General features: G+C 39.3%; 1 protein-coding gene across 10 annotated transcripts; it reads right to left on the reverse strand.

Moving 5' to 3' along the window:
• Positions 1–878: 878 nt before the first annotated feature.
• MATR3 (matrin 3) lies at positions 879–27,644 on the reverse strand. Of its 10 annotated transcripts, XM_055812823.1 has the most exons (17): positions 27,214–27,470; positions 25,758–25,864; positions 24,358–24,425; positions 18,149–19,219; positions 13,639–13,700; positions 13,077–13,118; positions 12,702–12,805; positions 11,636–11,688; positions 11,085–11,210; positions 10,331–10,456; positions 9,977–10,147; positions 8,576–8,707; positions 7,411–7,454; positions 6,546–6,936; positions 4,490–4,883; positions 3,764–3,885; positions 879–2,141 (listed from the first exon to the last, which is right to left on the reverse strand). In XM_055812823.1, the coding sequence occupies exons 4-17, from the start codon at positions 19,037–19,039 to the stop codon at positions 2,091–2,093; spliced, it is 2,709 nt and encodes a 902-aa protein (XP_055668798.1). In that variant the 5' UTR covers positions 19,040–19,219; positions 24,358–24,425; positions 25,758–25,864; positions 27,214–27,470; the 3' UTR covers positions 879–2,090. The 10 variants fall into 10 exon arrangements, with proteins under 10 accessions (XP_055668798.1, XP_055668801.1, XP_055668797.1 ...); XM_055812826.1 differs by lacking the exons at positions 24,358–24,425; positions 25,758–25,864; positions 27,214–27,470 and adding an exon at positions 27,567–27,581; XM_055812822.1 differs by lacking the exons at positions 24,358–24,425; positions 25,758–25,864.
• Between the last annotated feature and the right edge of the window lie 170 nt (positions 27,645–27,814).

Below are 27,814 nucleotides of genomic sequence, written 5' to 3' on the forward strand. Positions count from 1 at the left end.
TGTACTATCTCAAAACATTAATCTTAACTGCATGTTGTAAAAAACCTTAAAATGCTTGGGGAAGTTGGAGACCTTCAAAATAAATTCTTATCTACCATCTTTAGAGAGAAGGGGATGACTGCCAGACACTGAAGCTTTGAAGTCAAGTCCTCTGTTTGGCTGATGAACTAAGCAAGCCTTTGAGACAGAGGAATGACAAATGTCATCATAAAGCAAGTGGGAGTTCAAGTACATCCTTGTGACTTAGCCAAAATAGAACTGACTGCAGGGCTGCTATTGTTTGCACTTTCTTTCAGGGGCCTTGGAAAGCTGTAGTTTTAAGACCATATCACTGCCTTATATTTAATCAATTTCATACAAACACAAACAATTTTGCATACTAATGTGTGTCATGTAGAAAGCTGTAACTTATCTTTGTAAAAGTGCAAAAATGAGTCACTGCAGGGGTAAGGTTTTATAATTTGGATATGCTATTTAAATAAAATCTGCACCATTAGCTGCTTATCTGCATTTCACTGCTCTATACAGAGTCCCCAGAGAAACTGCTACCATCACAATAGATGTTTGAAGTCATACTTAATTCTTGCACAAAAGGGACTGAACACCTCCCCTTTTTGTGAGGATGTAGCAGTTACAACTTTATTTCCACAAAACACCATTCTGTGTCTGCTAGATGTATTTGCTTCAGTAAATTCACGAAGATTCATTTGGAAATGCTTCTTGGCACTGCAGCCTCCCTGTTGGCCAACAGAGTGTGCTTGGAAGAATTGTCCCTAGTCATTTTTATCCACATAAACGTGATGTGGCTTGAACTTCAACTTTGATAAAAATACTGTAAAACTCAAGAAATAAAACTGTCAGCAGAATATGCCTACCGGTGTTTTAACAAGTGATATTTTAATTTGTTTGGAAACAAAGGAAAGAGAAAGAAAAGTTATGCAGTAAGCTGCTAAATCACAGGTGTTAAGACATGCAAATTTTAAAAAGAGAGCTAGCATTTCAGTGTGGTATCATGAACACAGGAGTAAAGAGTGCAGTAGACACATTGGTTAACATGCCAAACATCTATAACAGATTACTGTTGCCTAGCCTTGTTTATTGGTAAATCACTTTAGTAACCTGAATTCACAAATAAGCAGTAAATAACAAAAACTACAGATAAACACAGGTTACACATGCAAATTCCTGTTCACATATCACATGTGCAGGTACATTAAGAGCACAGTTCTAAAGATTCTTGATGAAACCAGATTTTAACAAAAACTGTTTTAAAAAGCAGGTATGAAAAAATTACATGTGAAGAATATAAAGGTACCTTTTTTACATTTCAGGACTCAAATGCTTCTTCCGAATATACTAGAGATGTACGACAGCTACAAGATTCAAGTAAAAGCAGGAAGAGCTCAAGAAATAATACTGGTCAGAGAAGTATGGGCATTTACTTTTCACTAAAAATACACGGAATAGCTGAATAGGAAAGTCTATCAAGAGCTTAGAAAAAAAAAAATCACGAAGTTGTAAAGCTGACTAATCACTGATTTTTCTATTTGCTATGTAACAGCAATGACATTAAAAGAAACTGCAATTCAACATTTAAAAAAGCAACTTACATTTAAAGACTTTTCAAAAATGAAATGCAATGACAGCCTTACACTCAAAATTAATACCTGCTAGGCTCAGACTGAAATATGGAATGTTCTAGATAAAATAAAAAAAACAGTGTTACTTTTTATTTTTTATTGAGAATGGAACTGAAAGAATTTCTGAAGCTTGAAAGTAGTAAATTTCACTTAAATGAGGCTTTCTTCCCATAGATGAGCTTTCCACAAGGGTGCAAGATACTTTTCTTTAATAGCTTGAAGTGTCAAAATGAAAACTTGTTGCTATTCTCACATTAAGAACAAATTTTTGTCATTAACTTAACTGCGTATTTTTGCTACAACATTTAACACATGAACAGACCTATAATGCCTACTGTATTTCACTAAACCAAAAAAGAATACAGTATTTCCATCTACTACTTGTACTGCTTTTAAAAAAGATTAACATTAAAAACAAAGCCACTGGTTTCCTTACATCCTTCCTTCCTTTTAAGCTTCTTTCTTTTGCCTGTGGTCTTCTGCCATTTTATCCAGAATTTTCTGTTAAAAGAAAGCAATCATATTTTGCATATATTTAAAGAGTGTTATAGTCACAACATCAACAATAGAAACAAATATCCTTTTCAAGTTATAAAATCTGCAAATATTAATCGCAATGGTCACAACAAACAGGACTGGCACTTCTCTGCAGCCTGAAGTGAAGTGGAGCTCCTCTGAAGCACCGCACTATTGCTACGCCACCAAACATACAGCTCGCCACCAGCAAACGCTGCATGGCAGCCTCTGCAAACACTGACCTGGCCCTGCTGTTAATGCTTCCCTAACAGGCTGGCAAGCCGAGAGAATTATTTTCAATTTCGTCACGGGCTTGTGACAGCAATTGTGCCACTTACCTGGTTGGAATTTGCAATCTATGAAGCCAGGGACAAAACATCTCCCCTCCCTAGAGAAGGGTTATTTTGCAAGCTTGAGGAATTTATTGTCACTTCGATGACATTTGGTAGCCGTATCGATTCATCTATTTATCTGCTCTTACTGCTCTCAAAGAGAATGAGGCTCCCTGCTAGAGAACTGCCTTGACATTGTGAAACAAAACCTGGTTTTCCCCCCCTTCCTTACCCCGTTCTAAAATACCACCAATGTTACAAAGTCATTCAAGAGCAGCTCACTAGTCATTTGTGCCATGGAAAAAGCAAATCATGCTTCATTTAAGTGATAGAAGTTAATAAATTTGGATTATTTCCCCCACTTCCCCTTTCACATCAAGTCTTTAAAGTCCCATAGTCAGGTACCTCAATGGAAAAAAAAAAGCAAAAAAAAAAGCTATGGGTGATGGATGAGGTGGGTTTTTTCTTTCTAAAAGGTTCTGCATGGTAATTGATTTTCTGATCTACTCCTTGTAGTGTTGTTTGCTTTGCGATATTTATTTGTGCCATCTGCCTTCCAGGGCATTCTATTTGTTTAGGGTTCCCTATTATTAAGGGAGAAAGCAAACATTCAGAGTCTGAGATGCCACCCTTCTTTTCTATGAAACCCCCGGGCGTTGTTTTCAGCTCAATAATCAACTGAGATGAAATCAATTTATGTGAACACTGCATTATTATTAGAATTTCATTTAGGATTTCCCTTTCTCAGAGGTGGTATTTAAAAAAGCAGCTCACAGTACACAAAGATACAGCAGCAGCATTATGATTCATGCCATGCAATCATGTGATACCTAATCCAATTAGAAATTGTAAAACATGCTCACAAAATCAGAAGTTGCAAATACGGATATTTTTTTAAAAATATATATAGATTTCAGTTTAGGCCCATTCTTAAAGGGCCAACTGAAAGGGATTTAAGTCATCTGTATTTACTCTGTGCCACTAGTTCTAAGCCTGGCCTTTACTCCAATTGGAATGCCATCTTTAATCCAAATTTACAAAAAAGTGCTGGAGCCCATCTTTAAACTGTGTATCCTGTGTATTATTTTCACAAGATGAAGAAAGGTCTAGCTTGAATTAGAGACCTCTGAGAGGTCTAGCTTGAGTTAGAAGTTATAGAGTAAGCCAATTTCCACTGCCTGAAAGTTTTTTTTTTTTTTCTTTAATCCAGTCTCATTCAGATCTATTCCCCAGGAAATAATCACGCCATTTAAAATGAACAAGTTTTTGCCTTACCTTCAACTTTTGATAATGAGGAAGGCTGCTGCAATGGGTCTTTTTTGCAACATCTTCATTTGTGTAGAACAGGGAACACAATTTGCAATAAAACCCTGTTTTGGGTACCACATAATTCACACCTAGAGAAGTAAACACCACAAAATAAACTAAGAGATCTACTCTACATCATTTCTTTTAATGTCATATGTCATTTCAGCTAAATCTTAAAACCATAATTCACTTTACATTAAAAGCTGCTTTATCTTTAAAAGTCCTTGTTTTAGTTTAGTCAAGCCAGGGCCTAGTAATAATTAAATATGTGCAGGCTTTTTTTTTTTTTTTAAAGTTTAAAATCAACCTTTCAGATTAAGGGTCCATTTTATTAGTTCCTTCAAAAGAACTAACAATGTTCTGTGATCAGTTTCTAAGTTCTGAGTATTTAGTATGAATCTAAACTATTACCACTATTGTGATTTGTGCTATTAGTTGAATTTATATTGCTAAAATACACCTCTTCCAATTTAATTTCTGCCTAAGGAAAGTGTTATGAAGAACTGTATGAAAATAAGGGAAAAAAGAAAGAAAATACTAGGGTTAGGGGAGGAGTGAAGAAGGGGAAGAGTGGAAAGCACTAGAATGAAAGGCTCAGAGGCCATGTGTTGCCAGAAATAAAAAGTCAAATGAAATGAGAAATGCTACTTCAATGCACAGACATATTTTGCAAAGAAACAGAAACAGCCTTACCAACAGGAACATTTGGCTGGTATGGCCCAATCCTAAATTCATCTGGAACAAGAGATTTCTCTTGGACATTCTTTGTTTCCTGTTCATCCTGGGTGTCTGTATTTTCATGGGCATTCTTCTCAGTATCCTGTGCTGTTGCTGGATCAGAAGCCTCAACAGTTTCAGCTTTCGAATTATCTTCGGTTTTGGTTCCATTTTCTATCGTTTCATTTTCCTGCTCTGGCTCCTCAATCTTGTCTACCTTGATTTCTGCCAAACTATCGTCATTTTTGCCAGCAGATTTTACTGCCAAACCTGACTTGCGGAGTTTTTGATGATCCGAGTCTTCTTCATCACCAACCTCATCTAGAGTGACAAAACCTTCCATGCTCCGTGGAAAGCCACCCACGTATCGCTGTTGAGAAAATGTTTTCCTTATGTCAGCTTATTCTTAAATGTTTCCCTCAAACTGTCTTAAATTTCAGCAGAGAAATATCTTCTCCAAATTCCCTGGAAAAATGCTCAAATTCTTCCTTCAAGACCTACCTCACTCATTCAAAATGTTACTCAAGCATGCAGAAGTGTAACAAGCTCTTTTTAAATGTACTCCACTGTCCCAAAACCAAGTGTTCAATTTCAGAATATTTTTTTTTTTTTTTTTGCATCATGAGGGTCCACTGTTCTATCATAGCAACATGTGATCTTCAACTTGAATTTCAGTATCTTTTTTGTTCAATTCTTACTGTGAAAGTCCTTTTAACACGAGTATTTTAATTTCAAGTGGAAGTCATTTTGGAATGCACAAGTTTTGTTTCTATTTGAGACAGTCCTACAAGATCCTCAAATTCATGCCTGCATAAAAGGTAAAACCTTACCAGAACAAATCTGTGCTCACTAATAGTATGACAGTTCATAAAAAATTAAAATTAAGACCTCTTTTTCAACCAGTGGAAAGCTTGGAGCTTCCAAACAAAAACAAAAAACCCAAAACCCACCAACCACCAAAGCTCTGGAAGTCTCTTAACATCCAGCTTCATTATGTCTGAATTCCAATTTTTTTTTTTAAACATTCCTGCAGATATGGAGACATCAGTATTCCACATGCTTAACAGCAATCGTGAGCAGTACTGCAACAGCATTAGCTTTGTATCTGTGCTCTAAGAATGTAGGTCTTCAAGGAAGCAAGTCTGGATTTTGAGGCAGTTTATAACAGATACCCACACAATAAGAAATAATCACATCACTGCTGTTACATGGTGTTGGAATTAATACTGCTAGTGTAACTAGCTTCCTGATGGAAAGATTCCGCCAAACTGAAAACCATGCATGCTTCATTCATTAAGAACAAGGAACATACCTTACTTTTTTGCAAAACAACATGCCAAATCAACAAAGGTACTAAGCATGCTACTCCATATAACTCAACACAATTGAAAAAAGCAGCTGGCAGAACATAAAAAAAAAAAATCATGAGTGTGGGACCATCTGGTGAGAAAAATGGAATTCAAAGCAAGTACCCTCTGACTGAAGGCATCCTGAAACTATTTTTCCCCCCTCCACTGAAAACGGGCCTCTGCTAACCACATATGGACTTGCCTACCTTTCTGACTAAGCACAAAGTGTAGAGGTACATACAATTTTGTCCAAGTCTACATTAACCTCAAGTCCCAAATCAGTTTGAGTGTCCTGTTCTGCTCTGTGCTCGGAAGAGTAACTACAGCCAGTCTCACCAGAGACTGCTCAGGAGAAAATAGCTCCTGGCTGCTTAGTATTAGTCAAAAAAGGGGTGAAGAGAAAGGCAAGAAAAACCCCAGGAAGCAACATGGGTAGAAGCCCACAAGTTAACAGTTTCTGTCAAAACAGAAACAGTGATTTATAACTGATTCCATCTGCAAGCTACATCCAATGGGATCTTCCATTTTCTTCACAGGAGCTTTAACACCTGTTTCTCTTCAGACAGGTGTGCCATGCATGTGTTTTAAAGACCCACAGAAAAAGATCTGAAATAGAATGTACTGTGGTGTGCTATTTAAGATAGACAGGGTTTTCCACACTCAGGTACCTTGCTATAGATTACCTTTTTAAGCTTTTTCTTTGTTGCTGGATTGGCCACAACATTCCCCTCAGTTTTTACGGTCACATCATCAGCTGTGTCCTTTTTTTCTTCAGTAGTTACATCAGCTAAATTGGCAACATCTGCATCATCTCCTGCTGAGCTGCCACTTTCTAACAGTGCTGCTGCTTCCTCCTCATCCACTAGCAGCTCATCTTCAGATTCAAGGAGTAAACTCGGCTCATCTTGGTCTGCCTGTTCACTACTTTTAGTGCCCGATGGCTCAGCAGCATCATCTTGTTTCTCCTCTTTCACCTTATCTTCTACACTGCCACTTTCAGGTTTCTGAGTAGCATCTGTTTTAGACTTCTTATCACTTGGAGAATCTTTGCTGTCTGGAGAATATGTTCTCTTTCTGTTAAGAAAAAAGAATACTTGCTTGTCAACCTGAACAGAGCCCAGAAATTACTAAAAAAAGAAAAAAAGAGGTAGGTTATATTTTTCTAGACAAGCCTGAAAAAGATGGTGTTTTAGTTCAGGAAGGGTGAGGGGAACCTCGAAGGATACCATTCTTCTAATATGCAAAAAGCTGCTGCAAGGAGGAACTGTCCTTACAAGGTAGGACAACTGCTTGTGGGTTTAAACTGCAGGAAGGCACAGCTACTTAAGGACTGGAAAAGATTTCCTGAGGAGCCTGAAGAGGCTGTGAAAGCGCCACCATTAGAGGAAGAGGGTAGGTAGCATATTAGAAACAGTTAATCTCAGGGCACAACAAACACCACTTTGATCTCAAAGCTTGCCTGACTACTTTTGCATAATTTCTATACTCTGGATACGGTGTTGTCATATTTCCTTTAAACAACATTATGCTTTAGCAATAGGACATTACCTAGTTTTATCCTTTTTCAGCAGTTCAACTCCTTTGTTTGGAATCTAAAATAGAATGAAAGAAATTTGTAATTCCCAGTAGAGTATTATTTATACAACTGTTGCAGCATTAATTCAGACAAGGCAGCACAATTTAGCCAAGCGCTTCCAATTATGTTAATCCACAGGTACTCTTTCACCATGCCCACCTACCCACCAATTAATAAACTGCTATTATGTTAGCCAGGACCTTACCAGCCTAGAAATCCCACGTCTTTATTCACAGTAACCATCAGTTATTCAATACAAAACAAATGGAACATCCTGCTCCAGAATAATTATACACAATTCCTCTTTTGCTTACGAATCGATACAGCGCTGTGCAGGCAGTGGCACAAATCAGTCTTTGTCTGTGCTCTTCCTTACTATTAGCAGTGGGCTACATGTAAAGCTTTAGCAGACTCACAACATTTATGACTTAACTGAATATGAAATTCCACTTGTATGGCAGTTAACATGGAAAACTGTTCAATGAGTCCGTTAAGTATTTGCATGTGCCACAAAGGGTTCATTTTTTGTGCATAATCATGTGCGATACAGATCTCTTCATACTCCACAACAGAAAGCTTATATTTTTATGAGACAGCTGGACAGTTCAGATTTGTCCTGCTTTTCTACCTACCGTCCTAGTCCGATGGAGAAAAAGTCTTATAATTGCAGAAGTATTAGCCTGGTGTTATGTAAAAAACCCAAACTCATCAGCTAACCCTTCCCTCCTTGACATGAACTGCACAGGCAGAGGTGCAGTTACATCTTAAGTTTTGACAAAGCTTATTCTCCAAAATTAAATCGTTAGACTATCTAGGTAGTTGGAGTTAGTGTCCACAACAGGGATCAAAAAGCTTTCTGGTGCTAAACAAAAAAGGTTTTGGATGGCATCCAACACAAGAAACTCATTCTGTTATTAATACTGCATAGTTTAAAAAGGAGTCTGGAAGGAAAATCCTTTCACTTTGTTCTAGGCCTCATAACACCACACTAAGGCTAAGTAATTGCACTTAAGTGGCCAGAAAAAACTAAAGCAAATTCCATTATACAAGCAGCTCTGAATTCTCCATAAGTGATAACTGTCTTTTACTTCACTTTACACCTTCAACTACAATTAACAAACTAAACACACTACTTACCCTTAACACCAGTTTCTTGTATTTTTCAGATAAATCCACTTTCACACATCTGCCTTGGAACCAAAGCGCTTTGTTGGCACAATGCTCAACCATAGCTAAAGCATCTTCTCTGGTCTCCATCTCAATGAATGCCTGAAAATATTAACACCTGTTAAAAAGAACTACAAAATACACAACACTTTTGCAGCCAAAGCTATTTAACTTATTAAAACACAACATCTCCAAATGCCGAAACAAAATTGTGGGATTTAGCTATATCCCTCCTGTCCAAAATAGCTGTACAGTTTAAAATTTACCAAAGTGCTCTATACACCTGAGCTTTTCAATCCAGTAATAGTCCCATAGAAAGTTCTGAGATTAAACAGGTATTAGAAAAATCTGCAAAACAAATGTCACCATAAAGTAAAATATGATTCCAAATAAAAAGCATCTGGACAATGAAACTCATTTATTTGAAGCTTAATTATCTGGGAATTCCAGGGTAGCTAAGAAACTACCCCAGTGCATCTTACTTTTCAACAGTAGCCCGAAACAGAAACACAGCAACTGCTGGTCTCTAAGCCCTGCTTTGTGAGGCATTCCTCCAAGAAAACAAGCCTAAGTTTGCTGAACAAGCTTTTAAAAACACAGCTGTGCTAAACTAGCATTGGCAGACTGAAGAAGGGCATTCCTGCATCCAATTCAGACAGCAAGGGATTTTATTCTTCTAGTGAAGTAAGGTCAGGGAGGACTTCCTAGGGGTCATACAATAGATTCTAGCAATCTTTCACTCCACAAGTATGGCATTAGGGGATTCAGACAATTGTCTCTTTGAAGAAACACTGGAATTTCCTTTTTAACTCATGGGAGCAGCAAGCTGGGACAGCAAAGCTAAAAAAAAAAAAAAAAAAGAACTAAACACACACTTATGTATTTATAGGAACCATATACATGCACAAAGCATTCTGCTATTCACATACAATGTACTATTTTCCAACTTCTTTGTTAAGACAGCCACAGCAAAACTGCTGCTTTTGTCCATTTTTAAGAATGAAAAATGAAGGGTAAACAAAAACCCTCATGTAATAGTGGAATATATTTGTTAATGTTTCACAGGTAATTTTTTTCAGCCTTAAAAAAAGTTCCAAGACTCCTAGAGATTTGCATAACAAAAATGAAGCCTCAATGCTAAATATACCTTCTTCACAGCTGAGGCTTTTTTTTTTTAAAGCAGCTCACATGACAGTAACATTTCACAGTAAGCTAGACAGAAAAATGCCACCTACATAGACCCCTAATAATTTCTGTATCTATGACAAAGCAGAAAGTCTACAAATGCACCAATTAAAACCACATCACTTCATCTCAGTTAAAAACCCTAGCTTCAAATCTTCACACATACATGTTCCTATCATCAGTTACCTGGCTTTTCATTCTCATGAGTATGTAGTTCTTAATTTTTCCATATGGTTCAGCCAGTTTGAGTACTGCGTTGTCAGAGTATCCCGAGTGAGGTAAATTGCTGAGGTGAATCACACGACCGAGCTCTGGTTTTGGCGGCTCAGTTTTTTGGTCCGGTTTACCCTCGGGTTTCTAAAATTAGAGGGAATGAAATTTTTTAAAGTACACACATAAAATATAAATGTGTAACTGTCCCTTGATTAAGTTGATCCAGCCGAGAAGCACATAAATTAAGAATAACTTAAATGTAATGGGCTTCTAACACTGACTGCTCCAGATTAAAATCAGGCAATTTTAGAAAAAGAAGTGTTTTACCTTTATTCTTTTGTATTTCTGTGACAAGTGGACTCTGACTGGTTTACCAAACACCAGCGCAGGTGTTGTTGAATAGTATTCTACTGCAGCCTGGGCATCTTCAGTGGTCGACATTTCAATAAATGCCTGAAATCATAAAAACAAATTAAGTGCTACTCCTTCAAAAGTTAGTATTTTTGTTTAAAAACTCAAGCTATTCCTTTCTTTCCTGTAAAAACAGGTGCATGAAATACAAAACCTGCTTTTTGGTTACAACATTAACTGACCTGCAAAGCTCGGCATTAATTTCACATACTTTATTTAGGTACACAAATAGAACTGTTTGGTTTGTTTGCATTCCACTTAGATTTGGATTCAGAACATTCAATTGCTTCCTGCTTTTTTCTATGATACTGGCTTTTTCCATGCTTCACATTACAACACTGTGTCATATAAACTAAGACCAACTACGTTTTCAGAGAAAATTAGAGCAAGAACAGAATTTGCAAGCATAGAGTATTTTTGAGAAAGCTATGAACCACCACCAAGAAGGATTTTTTAACAGTATTTAAGTTGAAATGCAGTACTACAGCATTCCTGGAAAGACACGTACTAGTCACTCCTCCTTTCACACACACGACCTTAGTGATACATCTGTCATCTTGCTTGGTAACAGAGTAAGTCCTTTTACAAAAGTTAAGCTTAGACAATAAGCATAAACATACTAGAAGACACCAAGCAGTGCCAACAGCAGTACTAGAGGGCCTAATCTTACCTCATTGATTTTGTTTAGAATCAGGTGATTTGTAATTATTCCAAACGGTTCAACAAGCTGAAGCAGCTGGTATCTCAAGTTCTTTCCCCTCTGGAAATCCATGATGTGAACAACCCTGCTTGTCTCCTATTGAAGGCAGAGCAAGATAACGGAACGTGAAAGAAAATGTCTATCAGCTAACCTTAAAAAGTCTGTCAAGGCTCTGCTCTACTTGTATAATTTTTTAAAAAAATTTTAAATCTTCAGTAGTAATCAAAACAAGATGCATACGGGAAAGGCACAGAACCTCCAGGGATTTTCAGAGGAAAATGCCTGCCATGCCAAAGTGCCTTTCTGTATGTCCATGTCACAGTTTCACCACAAGTTTAAATAGGGTCTGTACAGTTTTGGAACAAAGATTTTGTAGAGTACTTGGCACAATGAAACCCCAATCTTATTCCAAAGCTTCAGTATTCACAATCTATTCATTCAAGAAAAAGCTTATGAAAACAAAAAACCAACCACACAACGTAAAATTGTTTAAAAAAAAAAGACAAGTTTTTAATACTAACCACTCTGCCCTTTTGCATGTGTCTCGGTCCCTGCATATTTCCATTTCCAGCTCCTTTAAGAAATTAAAAGAAAGACCAAGCTTAGGTCAACCCTTAAGAACAGTATTAACATGTCTTTTCACAAGTTCTTGTAATCCTAAACCAGAATGACATCAATTTTTACAAACTATTTCATTAATCTGAAAAGGCTGTTCATTTATTTCAGAGCTTTTGTAACTTTAGGTCCTCCTTCCTGATCATTCAATTTCAGTTTAACATCAGAAAAAGCTGCATTTACTGCTGTGCAGAAATAGCAGAGAATACGTAAAGCCCACTGAAAATCTCTCCTGGTTTAGAGTACAATTTTTTATAGTAAATATATCACAAGATGTGATATCTCCTTAACTAAGATATACTTTTTACAATTGTGGTTTTAGGTGTAGAAAAAGACTCCCTAGTTTTGGTTCTAAAAAAATCACCAATTCTATCATAATGCCCATCTTACTAGGAAACACCTGAAAAAAGCCTTTCAGATAGTTTGGCTCAAAGTCAAGTTTGAGATGTTTTGAAAAATTAACAGTACTGTTTTAATGAAATAAGTAAGAATGCATCAGCTAAAAATTCCTTTGAAGTATCTGAAATACTTCAGGATGTCAGGATGTCTAGGTAAATTAATTAGTTTTGCTCTTTTTGTCACTTGAACTACTTAAAAAGTAGGAAGTAACCATTTTGGGCAAGAACCTGATTCTTAGCCTGCCTTACTGGGAAGAGGAGGCTTGCATCATCTACTTCCCATTTCTCAGTTGCTATTCAAATCTACTTGTCAAATTCATTTGGAATTAAGTGGGGGCGGTGGGAAACCACTTCAGACACTGAATTCCTGCAAGTTTCACCAGAAAAACCCTACCAACATGTGACTAATGAGAAGACAGATAAAAAAATTTTAGACAGGAAAAAAAAAGTTTCAGTTCCACTGGTCAGAAAAGTGAATGTTTTGTTGTTCTAAACCACTGGTAACATTGAAACAAGATTAAAAAAAATAATCAAGAACTTAAGTTTTGCAAAAGTAGGTGCCTGTTGATGTTACCTCTTGGCCCAACAGGAGGTCCTCCAAGGTGGAATGGAGGTGGCGGTGGTCCCAGAATTCCTGGTGCAGGATTTGTGGACTGCTGCAACATAAAGGGATCACCCCTAGAAAGAAGGGAAAACATGCCTTAGTTTTAGACCAAAACCAGTGCAAAATTATAAACCAAAAATCTGAAGTTTTCATTCTCAAAACCCCTAAAAAACCCCTGCAGAGCATCAAAGGAGAAGTCAACTTTTGCTACTTTTACTGCTGCTCTTCAGCTAGTAGAAAACAAAGGGCGGTATCTATCTGAAGAGGTGTGTTTCACGTAAAAAGTTAAGAACATCCTCTGCTTCAAATAAAGTTATGAATAATTTAAAATTCATTACTACTTACATTCCATGTCCTGAATCGCTATCAGGATTCCATTCTGGATATCTTAAAAGAACAACAACAAAAAAAGAAATTAAGAAAAACACAATATCCTCTACGTACGTAATAATTTTCATACAATCAGTGATACCTCTGTATGTTAACACAGGTAAAACGCATAGTACCACTGCCCACTACAGGACCACTACAAGAGGCATGAACAGTACCTATGGACAGAATAGAAGTGCTGTCCTTAAAATAAGCTTCTGACACTAATCCGTAACATGCCTGCCAATTTCCAATACAAACTGCACACAGTTTGTCCTACAACAATAATGTGTATAGTGTAAGTGAATACAACAGATTCTCAACCGTTCAAGATCCTCTCTTTAAAACGTTACGTATAGATCAGCAGGATTCAGAAGTTAGGAACCAAGATCCCTTTTTTGTCCTGAAGGTGCTCTTTTTAGTTGTTTCTATTCCCCACAAGGCACAGCATGTCTTCCAAACCTGCTTTGTGCAACATAATTAACCATTTAGTTGTACATGCCCTCATGCCACAAGAATGTTTACTTCAAATTCATACATTTCAAGCAGCAGCTGACAACGTCGGCTGTGAGTCGCTCCATTGATATGATGGTTCCACTCCTGCAGCAAAGTAAATAATTAAAAGTTAACAGCCACACATGGCAAGCCATTTTTTAACAAAATACTGTTGTATAGTGCAGTATCTTCTCTTCTAAGCTGAGGTATCGAAGATACATCGATAACGAAATCTCTTTTTGTAGTGCTTTCAAGACACACTGAAATTGGGCCTACCTCAACTGCTAACCTGGGTAAAAAAAGCATCTGATGAAAAATGCCTTTCCTCTACGGGCCGATCCTGCCTCAGAGGTGCAAAGCGTACCAGGGATAGCTGCTACAGCATGCACGCACATTACTGCGATTTCAACTTCTAGAACTGGATGCAAAGTTATTGTGTCTTCAGTGATTTGAGAATTTCCTCCACTCTCTCTGCTTCGTTCCTCAGACTTTTAAAGATCAATGTGAACTAACCATTCAAGTTTTTAGAACCATAAAGAAGCCAAGAAATTGCAAGGAATTCAGAAAGGAAAGACTAAAAGAAATGAAAGTGCGTAGCTAGGACAAACTACAAGTATACAGGTAAAATATAAAAATATATGACTGTTTGAGGGGAATAATCAAGAAAATAACGAGATCTAAATCAAGATGGTACAAAGGAGGAACAATGTAATTAAACCAAACCAGCCAAGTAAAACACCTTCTGGTTCTGACTTCAGCACCAGGAAGGAATGAGGGTTTTCTACTTTTTCTCTGTAGACAATTTTGATTATGAGGGGAGAGAGTTACTTTAAGAGGAGAAGCATGGGGACTCCTCCTTTATTGAAGTAGAGCGTACAATCTCCACATTCTCACAAGTAACAGAACTAGTTGGTGCTACATTCACATTTGTAAAGTGACAGAACTTCTGCAGCACATCTGCGAACCAGTCTAATTTCCACTCTGCTGCTCTTCAGTAAGCAAAGGGATCAGCAGAGACACACAGGGCGAGTTAGCTTTAGGTTCACAGAGAAGTGATGGAGAGTAATTCTAGATCTTTGGGGAGCAGTTTTAACACCTGAAGGTTTTCTCTTACTGACTACATTTTCAACTGTGAACACATACACTGCACTGGCCAACTGTTTTGTGTGTCTCTTCTTACATGTGTATTTCTGCTCAGCACCCACAAATGGTTTTTTCCTAATCTCTCATCTTTCCTGATTATTAGTTTCCACCACACTATAGCCATTCTTCTGGACACAATGAGACACTCCTGAGGCTTACTGTAGTGTTTCCATATGCTAAATGCCTACTTTACACTTTCTACAAAGGACAAAAACCTGGATTTAAAGTGCCCCATAAATTACTGTTGTTAAGCTACACTGAAGTATTACTCCATGATACACAAAATATAATGTGGAGCAAGATGAAACCTTCATTCATTTTATCAAGAAGACAAAGTAAAGATAAAGTAAAGTGAGGGCACCACTTCTTGTTAACTGCACAAGAGGTAGGCTCTGCAACTACTGATAAATAAGCTGGCAATTACGATGAAAAAACCCCACCAAAAACCCAAAGCAAACCTACCTATGAAACATCAATACATAAACCCAAAATTTCTTCAGTTTAAAACTTGCTAACAAGTTTTTGTACTATACAACAGAAAGCAGTCCTTCAAACACTAAAAAACCCTCTAAATTTGGGTGCACTATCTGTAAAGCCTTGGTGGCTGGTTCTGCTAGATATAGCATGCTTTGAAGAGGTCTTAAGATGTAATGTAAAATATCATAACCTGAAGTAAAAGTTATCTGCAAATTAGAGCCAAAGTTTGGGAGATTTAATTCGTACTACACTTCAAATGCTTTTTAAAAAAGGAGACCTGACATATAACTTAGGACCCCCCCCACCCCAGGAAAGTTTTCAGGAGCTTTTTTATAAAGTGCAATTTTTAATCTGGACTTCCCTCTACTCCCTGCCTCTATCCAGTCTGAAGCATCACTCCTCTGAGGTTTCAGAGAACTAGGTATTTACAGGCGCTAAAATTAACATGAACACCCAAAGCAGAGAGAATCCAAACTGAGTTCCTTAAAACTCAGATTACCTTTTGTCTCAATTGATGCAAGCAAGAGGACACGCTGTTCTTCAAAAAATTAGGCCAAACTTAAGCACCTAATTTTAGACAGCCCTTTATTAGGGACACAGCCATATTTTTCCTTAGAGATGTACCACCATTTCAAATGTTTAACCTCCAAATTCATCTGCTCATGTTGCATCAGCCTTTTTCTTCAGCAGGGAAAACAATCCCTCCACATCTAACACCTCACTCCTTGATAAAGGCATCAGGATTGACAAATTGCCTAAAAAAACCTGGGGCACAATTTACTTCACAATTAGACAGAAAACAAACTTGGTCTTAAATACATATATCAACATAAAGAAGCTATTAATAATACCAGTAAAATAAAAAGAGGACTAGTCTGCCAGTTTACATTACTCTAAGGGTGTTCTACCACTTGCTTGGGCTTAAAATATACATTTCTGTATTATACACGTCAAGAAAAGTTTCTATGATATTTTTATTTGGAGGTGGGAAAAGTGATATTTTGATACTGCAGTGGAAAGTTTACATTGTCCCAGCTAAGAAAAGCATTCCCTTTCTGCTTTCCATAAATTTTGGTTCAGATCAGATTACTTTAAAAGTTACAATCTACTTGATTCAATTTTGTGGGAGACAAAACAAGACTTTCTGTAACTGTTAGATATGCAAAGCAGAGGAAAAAAGGAGAGAAAGAGAAAAATTCTTGCTGTAACATGATTCTGAAATTAGAAACAAAGCCCAAACTTGGGTCATAAGAAACAGATGATCCAATCTCAAATACTTTGTGGTGTACTAGAGTTAAAGTCAAAGCATATTCCTAAAAAACCAGATGTTTCACACCTTACCAAAGAAGTCAGCTACTTAAATTATGCTGTCATAAGAATTTGGTATTTCTCATACCTGGAAAGATACTTCATGCTGGATATCCTTTCAACAGATCTGCATACCAAAGCAAACTAAGAACCACAAGGCTTTAAAATAAAGTGCTAAAAAGAACCCTACTTACAGGATTATTGGTTGCCATCTTCAAGGGCCTCAGAAGTTTATGTTTTCAATCTAACCAAATGAAGTCCTTTTACAGAACTGAGCATGGCATCTAAACTGTTAGCACTTTAAACCTTTTATGAAAATACACGTCAGATACAGGAGACAAGAAACCTGGATTACTGTGATTTTTTAAAATATAAAAGTAATTAAAGCAACACAAGTTCATAAACTGTCAGATCAGCTGGAGTTACACAGTGTGCGCTCTAAAGCTGGTTTGATCATTTCCTTGCAGGTACAGATTAATTCTCATTTCAAAAAGATTACAGATGTACAGAAGCAGCACTTTGAGAGGTAACTGTAAATAAATGGTTAGTAACAGCAATTCCACATTGTATCAATTTTACAGTAACAGCATGTATTCTATTTTCAATTGAAGGCCTTCAAGCTAATCAGCCACTAATTGTGACAAGAGGGCCACTGTATTAGCCAATTAAATTGCCTAGTATACTGAAAATCAGCAAGATGAGTAAAATTGGACAAGCTGAAGGTGAGAAGGCTCTGAAAATAACGTCTGAATAAAACAGGCCATTTTGAGTAACCTGCTACCTTTGCAGAGAGTTGAACTACTCACGAATAAACTAAGAGGGAAGTCTCAGCATACTAAATATACCCGAAGATCCACTCTACTTGTGAGCCAAGTAAAGAACACTACTACTAGGAACACAGAGCAGGATACTGCAACAGCAGACTGATTGCTCAGAGAGTCTACAGGGATAGATGCAACATGTGACAATAAAAAGTGAGTCTGAAGTGTCTAAGAAAGTTGTGAAAAGGGAGAAAAATGACGACAAATTTCAGCCATAGTATGAGATAGAGTGTTAAAGTGAAATTAAAAAGGCAAGAATGAGCTAATCTAAAACGTGGTTTTTACTTTTGCAAATAAGTTCCAGGGCTCTACATTAACTCTTTCCCTTTGGACAGGGAAAAAGCAGAACTCTGCAAGAACGCATCTTAACTACATATAAATCAGCAATCAAGACAGATGTGGAGGAGAGCTGAAACTAGCTTCCTGAATAGCACAGTAGATACACTGCAAAAAAACCCCAAACCAACAATAAAAAAACCCACCCAAAAACTGCTTGAATGCCAGATGTTTGTGGTTAAGAGAACATGTAGATGTAAAATATAAATAAGATATCCCAGTAGATGATAGCTGTTTTGACTTGAAGCTAAGCAATCTGGGCAAACAAAACACATTAATGTAAAGCCCTGGTTTACAACGTTTGTTAACAATTACCTTGTAAATAAACCAAGTGCCTTTTTCACTCTCAAACCAACTTTCAGATCATTTCAAAAGCAACCAGGCTATAGAAATAATTAAAGAAATAGGTAAAAACAGAACAGATACTACAACGTAAAGGAAAACAGAAGTATCTGGTGCGTAACTCACCTTATTAGAATGAACTGGCATATCACATATAGAGCACAGATGGGGATAACCCTTCGGTAAGAATCCATGGAAGTCTTCAATATTGCTATTTGGAGGAGCACCTCTCTTTTTCTCAAAGAGAGATCTCTCAGGACCAGGACCACGACCCATTCTGTCATACTCACTGTCAAATTTATGATAGTTATGCGAAGTCTCACCATAAAAAGATTCATCCCTACACCTTTCTCCATCTCTTAATCTGTCATCTTCATAATCCATTCTGTCATAATAACCAGATTCTTGAGAACGACTTCCATGGTCATAGTCAACCACTGGGTTGAGACTAGGACCACGATCATCAAAGCTATCTCTTCTAAAATGCCTTTTTTCTTCCCAATCATCCCTAGGTACTCTGTATGGTGGTTCCCGTGTGGATGATCTGCCATCTCTACCATAACCTTCTTCAGCTCTCCTCCTTTTAAGTTGTAGAAGGATCTGAGGCAAGTTTTCAGGAGTGATCTTGTCCTCGGGATAGCGACTCAGTTCATCTAAGTCTCTAGCAGACAGACCAAAGCTGGCCAAAATGTTAGTGGCCTGGTCTGCATCTCCACGGTGCTGAGAAGACAAAGGGAGCGGACCTCTACTTCCAATGTTAAATATAGACTGCAAATTATGGGAAGAGGTACTACCAGAAGACAGTGCACTATGAGATCCTTGTTGGTTCAATGAAGAACTCATTCCAAGATTCATTAAGCTAGCAAGGCGTGCAGTACCCTGGTTCATCCTTCCAAGAGATGCTGGCATATTTAAAGACTGGGTAGCAGCAGCAAGAAGGCCTATTCCTGCAGAGAGGTCACGCCCATGACCTTGTGAATCCCTACTCAGAGATGACTGCTGGAATGACTTGGACATTGTAGAACTATAGCTCGTCTACTTTATGGATCAAAAAATTTCCTTTTTTTTTTTAAAGATGGCTGAAAAGAGAGCTCACACTAGAAAGCTAGGCAAACTTCACTTCAAAAATGGTAACGCCAAGAAAGAGGATCAATAATGACTGCAGATCTTCTTCAAGCTGAGAAACACCAGACAATTCTGTAGAAAAACAAGCAGGTTTAGTCATAAATCCCTTTAAACAGATGCAGTTTTAAACTTATGCATCATGTTGATCTAAAAAACATTAAAGATCTCAATCTTACAAGGCTTTTATTACATAACTTAACAGGTTCAAGAGGTACCCAGAACCTACGTATATTATTTCAGATAAAAATACAGCAGTGTTTCCTATACATACTACTCCTCTTCTACAAAAAGCTACTTTCATACTGAAGACAAGTGAATTTCAGAAGTTTGGGATGTCTGAAAGCATCTAAAGTTTACTAGCACATAAGCCTTGATCTCTGGTTAATGGTTTTGTTTATAGCCTATATTACTGTACTGTGTCTATGAGAAGACCACAAAAAAATTAAGCTCATAGAATCCAAGATGACTTTGGCATATAATACATATTTGAAAACGAAACCTATACCACCACAGAACAGGACGAGAGGAAGTTAAAAGTAACTGAAGTTTGGGCAAAAAGTTTCCGCTGTTAAGATCTGGTAAATAAGACCAAACATAATATTTAATCTTTATGCAGTAAAATTCAAATTACTGATGTGAAGACAGATGTGAACAAGGAAAATAAGTTTTAAATTTTGCAGGAAGTAAACAAGACCTCTTGCTCAAATTGCAGTTATACCGATAATAGCACTTAGAAAGTGATTCTTTCGTGTTACATTGCAGCTGTGACATCAGCCTGTACTCTCAGACCACAAGCATCAGGCTTTGTACTGGGATGGGAGAGCTAAGGAAAACCCTGCTCCTGCAGAAAGAGATACTAGGTGAGTCAGGAGATGGCACGACGCCCCCAGCCAGCCCTGCAGGACACCGGTGTCTGTCTCTTACCAGCATACTGCTGCCTTCCTTCAGGCCCAACACTCTGATAACCATGACCACATGTGGTAGTTAAAGATCCTGAAACAATAGTCATGAGAGAGGTATCTGCCCTTGGATCCCACTAAAAATACTAAATATTTGGGCAGTTTTAACTAAACTGTATTATCAATATCCACAGTGTATTTTATGGTGTAATGGATATACTTCACAAGACTTTTTTTTTTTTAAGTGCAGAGCAGAAATAAACTGTAATGCTTCTCCCCATACTCTTTCAGCCTTGGCTTAAGTACACAAAATGTAAAGCAATTCAGCACACATGAAAAAATTCCACCCGGAATATGTTGTTCTTGGGTCCCCGATGAGGTAAAGCCCTTTCAAATCTCTGCAGAGCAGTTTTGCTTCTCCAGCACTGCCGCTCAGATGCACATGAAACACAATCACTTGAAAAAGAAACAGGCACAAATTGCATAGCTCCAAATCAGTTTCTAAGAGAACAGGTACACTTAGAGAGGAATGGAAAGCACAAAATTAAAGCAAGGATTATTCCTTGAAGAGACCAGTTCTGCAGAAGGCAGTTTCTCTTGTACTGGAAACAGAAGAAAAAAGGTCAAGGTTATGAGCATGTCTCTGTCCCAGCTGCCTTCCCAATCCAGGGCCCTATTTCAACAGCGCAAAGTTTTTTCTACTTTAAGTTGAAAAACACTTGCATTTTCTTTCTCAGTAGCAGCATGTTAAAAAAAATACGCATTTATGTAGAACAAGAATGGATTTTATGCGAGATATATAAAGTACACAAAACCCACACAACTCCATCTTTGAAAAGCAACTGCTTTATCCATCTTGCTACGTATCCCATTATCAGTGTATCTAAACTTATATTTCAGCTATGCTTTTAAAATCCACATACATTGCAGTCACTTGAAGTAAGCTTAATTGTGTAACATTTGGTTAAGAGTTAGAGATCAAGAAACATGGCGATGGAATTAAGTTTAAAAGTATCTGAGGCAGAAGACAGAAAAGCACTGCAAAAAGCTTCAGAAGAAAACAATAAAACAGGAATACAGGGAGAGCAGATGAAGCAAATTTTAAGTGAGATATCCAGGACAAGCTGACCACACCAGAGAACACCTAATAGAAAGCATTTAAGAATTACATTGTAAAAATGAAGACTCTTTAGAGTTCAAACACGAGAGAAAAAAATATTCACCTGGGTATTGTGTTTTATCTTACATACATTCAGTAATCATCAAAGTACTTTATGACAATTTTACAAGGTAACCCTTACTCTTTCAATCTTTACATATAGATTTCCTTGTAGTTCATTCACACACTTACAGAACTGAACTTACTACGTTCATCATAAAATCAGGTATTCCAGAGGGCTTTACAAGCCTGACCCTGACAGTGATTCAGCAGTCAGCCGTGTGGTCAGGAAAGCCACGGTGGGTCCTGCTGCTAATGCAAGGACCTGCACTATTAGTTTTCACTAAATCAGGAAAGTTCTCCACTTTTCAAAAACACCCTTTCTCTTTGAACAGATGCTCACTAATCCCAGTCACAATTTGCAATTGGGACTTCACTGTCCACTGCTCAGGAGAGATTAGCAGAGAACAAAACCCATCACATCCCAGTCTGGCACAGACCTGGGCTGCAGAGAACCCGATTACATGCCATGCTTTGACCCCACATACACATGGAGGTTTTACATAACTACACTGTGCTGCTGCAAACACCCACAGAAGAAAGCAGCAAAGGGAAAAATAAAAACAGAAAAGATGGGGGGGGGGGGGGGGGGGGAACCGAGACAAAGAAACAAAGAGGAACAATCTATGAAAAAGCATGAAGTGGAACAGTAAGACAATTGTATGATGAAGACAGACCATAACATTGGCAGTTGGTGCGCTAGCCAGTAAACTGCCCTACACCTAATTAGGTATTTGAGTGAAGTACTTACAAAAACTAAGTTTCTAAGTTATGCTAAAAAAAATATCATTTATCACTGACACTGTTTATCACTGTCATCTTGCAGTTGCTGTACTCTACTCCTAACCATCCCAATTCTTTAAGATCAGATGAAGACAACAAAACAAGGGCGGGGGAAGAGGTCTAAAAATCCCACCAAAGAATGTTTAACTTCCACATGGTCAGGTTTAATATGTGATTCTAAGACAGCATTTCATGTGTTGATCACTTCTGAAAGATTTCATGTCAGTATCTGATAGAGACAGGTTCCCACAGACCAATGCCAGCTTTTAAGCGGGTGTGCCATCAACTGAGTCACAGCAACAAGATGAGTACGACTGAACAAAGCTGTCTAAAGATCCAGACATGATTTAGCAGAGTTGAAAGTGTTATGCTAATTGTTCTTCATGTCATTTCGGCTTTACTGGGAACAGGCTTTCAGATACACATTTTTAAGATCTGTGGACAGAAATTTGGCCATATTAAGATTTGAAAATATATAATATAAAGCAATCTTGAAAAAAGTTGAAAGTCAAAATGTTACTAGATTTCCAGACAAATGTGGACAATGAAAAACCCACATTTTATATCTATCAAGTTGCAAAAGAGTTTTCTGTAAAGGCAGACAACAAAAATAAGAAATTTGAATCCTACAGAATACACTGCTACCAAATAAAGGCCAAAATGCAGCTGATTTTCATGTAAAACTGATTTTCAATAAAGGTTACAGGACTCTTGCTCCACATAAAACTGTTTTCAGGAACAAAATTAATATTTAATTCAGTGAATTCTTGGGATACATTGATCATGCTGAACATGGTAGCTTTAGATTACCACCTTTTATGGAATACCAGTAGGTCGAAAATAATTCCCTAGCTCCCTATTCCTTCTACCACTCAGTTGTTTTTAATCTGTGCATACATATTGTAGCTTTAATATTAATCTTGCTTTTAGAACAACTCATCTTTTACTCATTCTTCTTCCACTATTTATAGAAAATTCTCAGCAATTAAAAAATAACTGTTTTCACTTTCTAGTCAGTTTCACTTTCACTTCACAACCAGATTGACTCAAAACACGTGGAATTTAATCAAATAAACTCAATTTTGGTAAAAATATGAAATAATCTGCAAACTGAAAAAACCCACACCCCTCAGTTTGTAACACACCACACCACTCTGGAAGACCGTACACGCTTTGGGGAAAAAAGTCTTGAAGAAGTTTCACATCCACAACCGTCTGTATAAAAACCCATGGATTTTTCTTCTCCTCCTTTATGCGTTACACCAGGTGCAGCAGTCCCTTTTGAAGCAATCTATTCTGCTATGGAAGAATTTGCATGCTTCTCAGCAAAACTCTCCAACACATTATGGCAAAAAGTTACCGACGGAAGAGATCTGGAAGTCCAAGTGACAAATTCAGACAAGACAGCTCCCCACGTTGCTCTGAGAATTAATGGTAGTAAAAACAAGAACTCACAAGGAAATTGGAAGCAGATGTTATCTAGGCCCTGAAAGACCAAGTCTAATGAATCTGAAATCTATGGGATTAATTGTGGCTTGGACAATAGAGAACAGGCCATTGTCTTTCCAAAGGCAAAGGAGGAATTGTTTAGCAGCCCTAGACAGAGAAAACACAGATCATCACCCATTTCAGGTACCACTGTTCAGAGTGGCTATTTAATGTCGCTGTTTTGCCTGCAAGAAAACAATTCCTCTTGTTCAACTATCTTCAAAGGCCATGACCTCAATAATTAAGCAGCACCTGGCACACCGGATGCATGCACTTTTTCTGTGTGCATAGATTAGACGACCTGTTTCAGGCAGAACAACTGGAAGAGTCTCACTTGTTAGGATTATGTTCAGCTTCATCTCAGCGACTTGCTTGATCAGAGGAGCACACAATCTAAGATCTGAAGTTACTGTAACAGACGATTGCTTTAGAACAGAAAAGTATTACATATGAAAAACATTTATAAAATGGGAAATTAAAATGAATAGCAATTAAGAATCTTAAAATAACTTACAGATTTCAACATCTGAATGCAGAAAAGAGCATTGCAAAAAGAGCATTCAAAAAAAAGCTCATTTCCTACCTCTGCTCATTACAGAATTTATTAAAATTCAAGCACCCTTTCTGTAAGAAGTGCATGGAAAACAGTGCTTTTACTCCTTTACAGAAACAACATGAATGAAAAAAGGGTCCAAGAGTAGTACAGAAAGAGTAAGAGAGGCAAAAAATGTGTATTTTTAGAAAGAGAAAACAGAACCAGTCAGGGACATGCTGAAAAATTGCTGTCACATCTACTGACCACTCCATAAACACACAATTACCTCTATGGCTTCCACGCGCTCCTTCCTACTACTTCTACGTCCACTCTGCAACTTTCAGAGCTCCAACTCTACAATAAAACGGATGTACAGAAGTTCCAACACCTATGAAAAGCTCCATGAAGACATTAAGACTTGGTTCAACAGAAGTCACTGCAGAATGATGTAGGATCTCAGACTGGAAGCACTGGTAATAACGATGGTATGTTCATGCACTTGGCAAACCGAGGAGATAATCACTATTCATTCACATCAGTTGTGGAGATGAAAAGCCACACAGGCACAAAAACTTTGACAAAACCCACAGAATATACCATAATTATTAAAAAAAAAAAAAAATCAGGTCACACAAAACGATCCAAAGCCAGACCAAATCAGAATTAATTACAGCAACAGAGAACCAATTCTACTTTTTTAAAAAACAAAACCAGAACACTTTTGTATTCTTATCTGGTAGGTGATTAAAAAGCCTTCTGACTAATCAGTGAATTTAAGCCTGCCTACAGGCATTTCCAGGGCTGGGATGAAATTGCATTCTTTCCCAGCTGAAATCTTGCATGAGGTTGCGGAGATGTATTCTAGCTGCAGAGAAGAATCAAGGGACTGTTTGACTGTTTCACTGCTCAAAATAAAACCCCTCTTGTTTAAGTTATGACCACACAATATGGTACTTACACACTCGCAAACTAAGTTCACTCAGAAATACTGAGAGGTATTCACTTTTGTTTTCACAACTTGTTGACAGAGCAACAAGGAAGAGTGCAAATAGCATGGAGGGTACAAAAATACACTGATAAATTATTTCCATTCAGTTTATTTGTTAATTTCTTCGCAGCTTTGCTTACAACAGCTTCTCTCTCACATCTGCTGAGCTACCCAGAACACTGTCAAGTATTAACTACAAAATATCCTCACATTCACCAAAACTCTCAGCAGAGATGTGTGCAAGTCAGAGAAGGGCAGTAGACAATTATTTACTTTAATTCCCACTAAAAGAACATTTTTATTTAAGCGTATTCCTGAATAAACCAGGTGGCAATCATACTTCAGTTGTATGGATTGTAATACCACGGATACTTAATTTAGTTTAGAGCCTTACAGACTGACTCTTCTCCCCTCCCCCTTAATTGGTTTTTTGTTTTTACCTTCAGGAACATAGATATTCACATTTTAAAGATTCATTTAGGATTTTCTCTTTGTTATTCTTCCCATCACTTAGTGTGGGGATGTACATAACACCTAGATATGTGCATAACACTGAAAACTTCAGTTTCCAATACACAGTAATTTTGGATAGCTTCTCTAAAACACTGAAAGAAGGCTTGTGACACTGCAAACGTCAGAGGAAACATTAGGAAGTGAAATCTGAATGACAAATTACAGAATTTTGATCATCTCCTTACCTAGTGCCCAATGTAAAACAATGGGATATTGGGTTGCCACTTAACACTCAGATGTACAAGTCTCAAGTGCCAGTATCCTCACTCAAATTTAATTATTCCGTGTAGTTCTGTAATAAACAATTTTGTGAGGTTTTTGGTAAAATTCAAGACAGATATTCACCAATTTCTCGGTAACACATTAAAATGTTAATATATGATTCACTGCATTTTGAAAAACTAACGTAAGACTCTAATATGCTAAAGTTTTCAATGTATTAAACGTGTTTCCAAATTCAGGAAGATTAAACCACTGCATCAAGAGATTCTTTATAAAGAAGTATCAGAAAACGCTCCCCGTTCCTCTTCTGAGGCAGGAAAACCACAGACCGGCCGAGAGCCGCGTTCTCAGCAGGAGCTGCTCTGCTGGAAGTCAGGACCACCTACGCCACTGACAGTTCGAAAACACTTGAGAATTTAGGGCTGAATAAAAAGGATACAGACCGTGCAACGATTTAAAACAGTATCAGGTACTTTTTTCCCAAAGGTATGGTTCGTCAGAAGGAAAAGAGCCGTACATTTAGGAGGGATTTTTCAGCTTTCTTTCTATAGCATAAATGCTTCGTTATCAGAACAAAGTGGTTCTTCAGGTTCCCAGAAAATTCTTTTTAACTTTTGCTTATTGTCACCACAGGTGAAATTTGTATCTCATTACTTTGACTCAGGAAACAAAATATGCGCTTTTTAAAGCGGAGAACGTTATTAATCCACCACAGGAGGAGAAAAAATGAATAACCCTGCGGCATGATTTATAACCGCAGCTTAAACTGTATGAAAGTGAAACTGAGTAGAAAGAAGAGTCAAACGGATGCTTCCACTGTCAGTATTCTTAATGCTCGATTCATTAATTCTTAACGCCAGATAAACATCAAACCCAGCAGTTCTGGAGAGTGACGGCCCTCCCCGTGGGGGAGGCCACACGCCGTGGGGAGGCGGCAGGCCCGGCCGCGCTACCGGGGCGCTGGGCCCGAGCTCCAGCCGAGGGCGAAGCGCCGATGCAGCCGGGTCCACCCCGGGAACACGTTTTCCCGAGCGACCGATGTGAAGCCCTCCCGCCGGCCCGGGGGGGGGGCGGCCAGGGCAGGGGGCCGCCGCCGAGAGCCCGCCCTGCCGGCAAGGGGCGCCGCGGGCCCGGGCCGGGCCGCGCTTTGTTCGGGCCCGCCGGAGGCCGCGCGGCCGGCCCGCAGTACCGCCAGGCAGCGCGCGGGGGCGCCGGCGGGCGCTGCGGGCGGCCCGGGGGCAGTGGCGGGGCCGCGGCACCGGCCTGCCCGGGCTGGCCGCTCCCGCATGCGCGCCCAGCCCGCTCCCCCCCGCGGCCGTTCCTAACGGCCGCTTCCCCCCCCTCCCCGCGGAGCGGCGGCCGCCCGCGCCGATTCCCAACATGGCGGCGGGCCGGGGGCGGCCACAGCGCCGCTCCTACCTGCGGGCCGGCGGGAAGGGAGCGCGGCGGCGCCGCCCGTTCGCTGTCGCACCAGCGGCGGGGGAGGGAGGGAGAGAGGAAGGGAGGGACGGAGGGAGGCGGCTGCGCGAACCCCGCGCACGTCTCGCCGCACTCGCGAGAGCACGCCCGCCCGCAGCCCGCCTGCTCACGTGCCCGGCGGCCGCTCGGCTCGACTCCGCTCCGCGCCTCCGCTCCGCGCCGCTCCGCCCGGTGGCGACAGCCCCCGCCCCGCCCTCCGTGTGTGGATGTGGCCCGGCGGGGGGGGCGGAGAGGGAGGCGCCGCCGACCCAGTTCTCGCGAGAGGGGGGGGGGGGGGGGGGGAAGCCGCTCACCCTGATCTCGCGAGAGCCCCGCCGCGCCGCGCCGCGCCGGCCCGCTGCTCGGCCCCCGCTCATTGTCCGCGCGCTCCCGCGGGGGCGTATGGGAAGGCGCTCGGGGGCGGGGCGGGGCATCACCCGCCTGGCCCCGCCTCCCGGCCGGCGCTGAGGGAGTGCCCGGGCCTGTGGGTTCGCGGCTGCCCTCGGCCTTCTCGGCGCTTCCCGCCCTCGCCCGCCACGCCCGGAGGGCCGCGGGGTGGCAG

The sequence above is a fragment of the Falco peregrinus genome, chromosome 8, assembly GCF_023634155.1.
Source record: "Falco peregrinus isolate bFalPer1 chromosome 8, bFalPer1.pri, whole genome shotgun sequence".
Taxonomy (NCBI): Eukaryota; Metazoa; Chordata; class Aves; order Falconiformes; family Falconidae; genus Falco; species Falco peregrinus.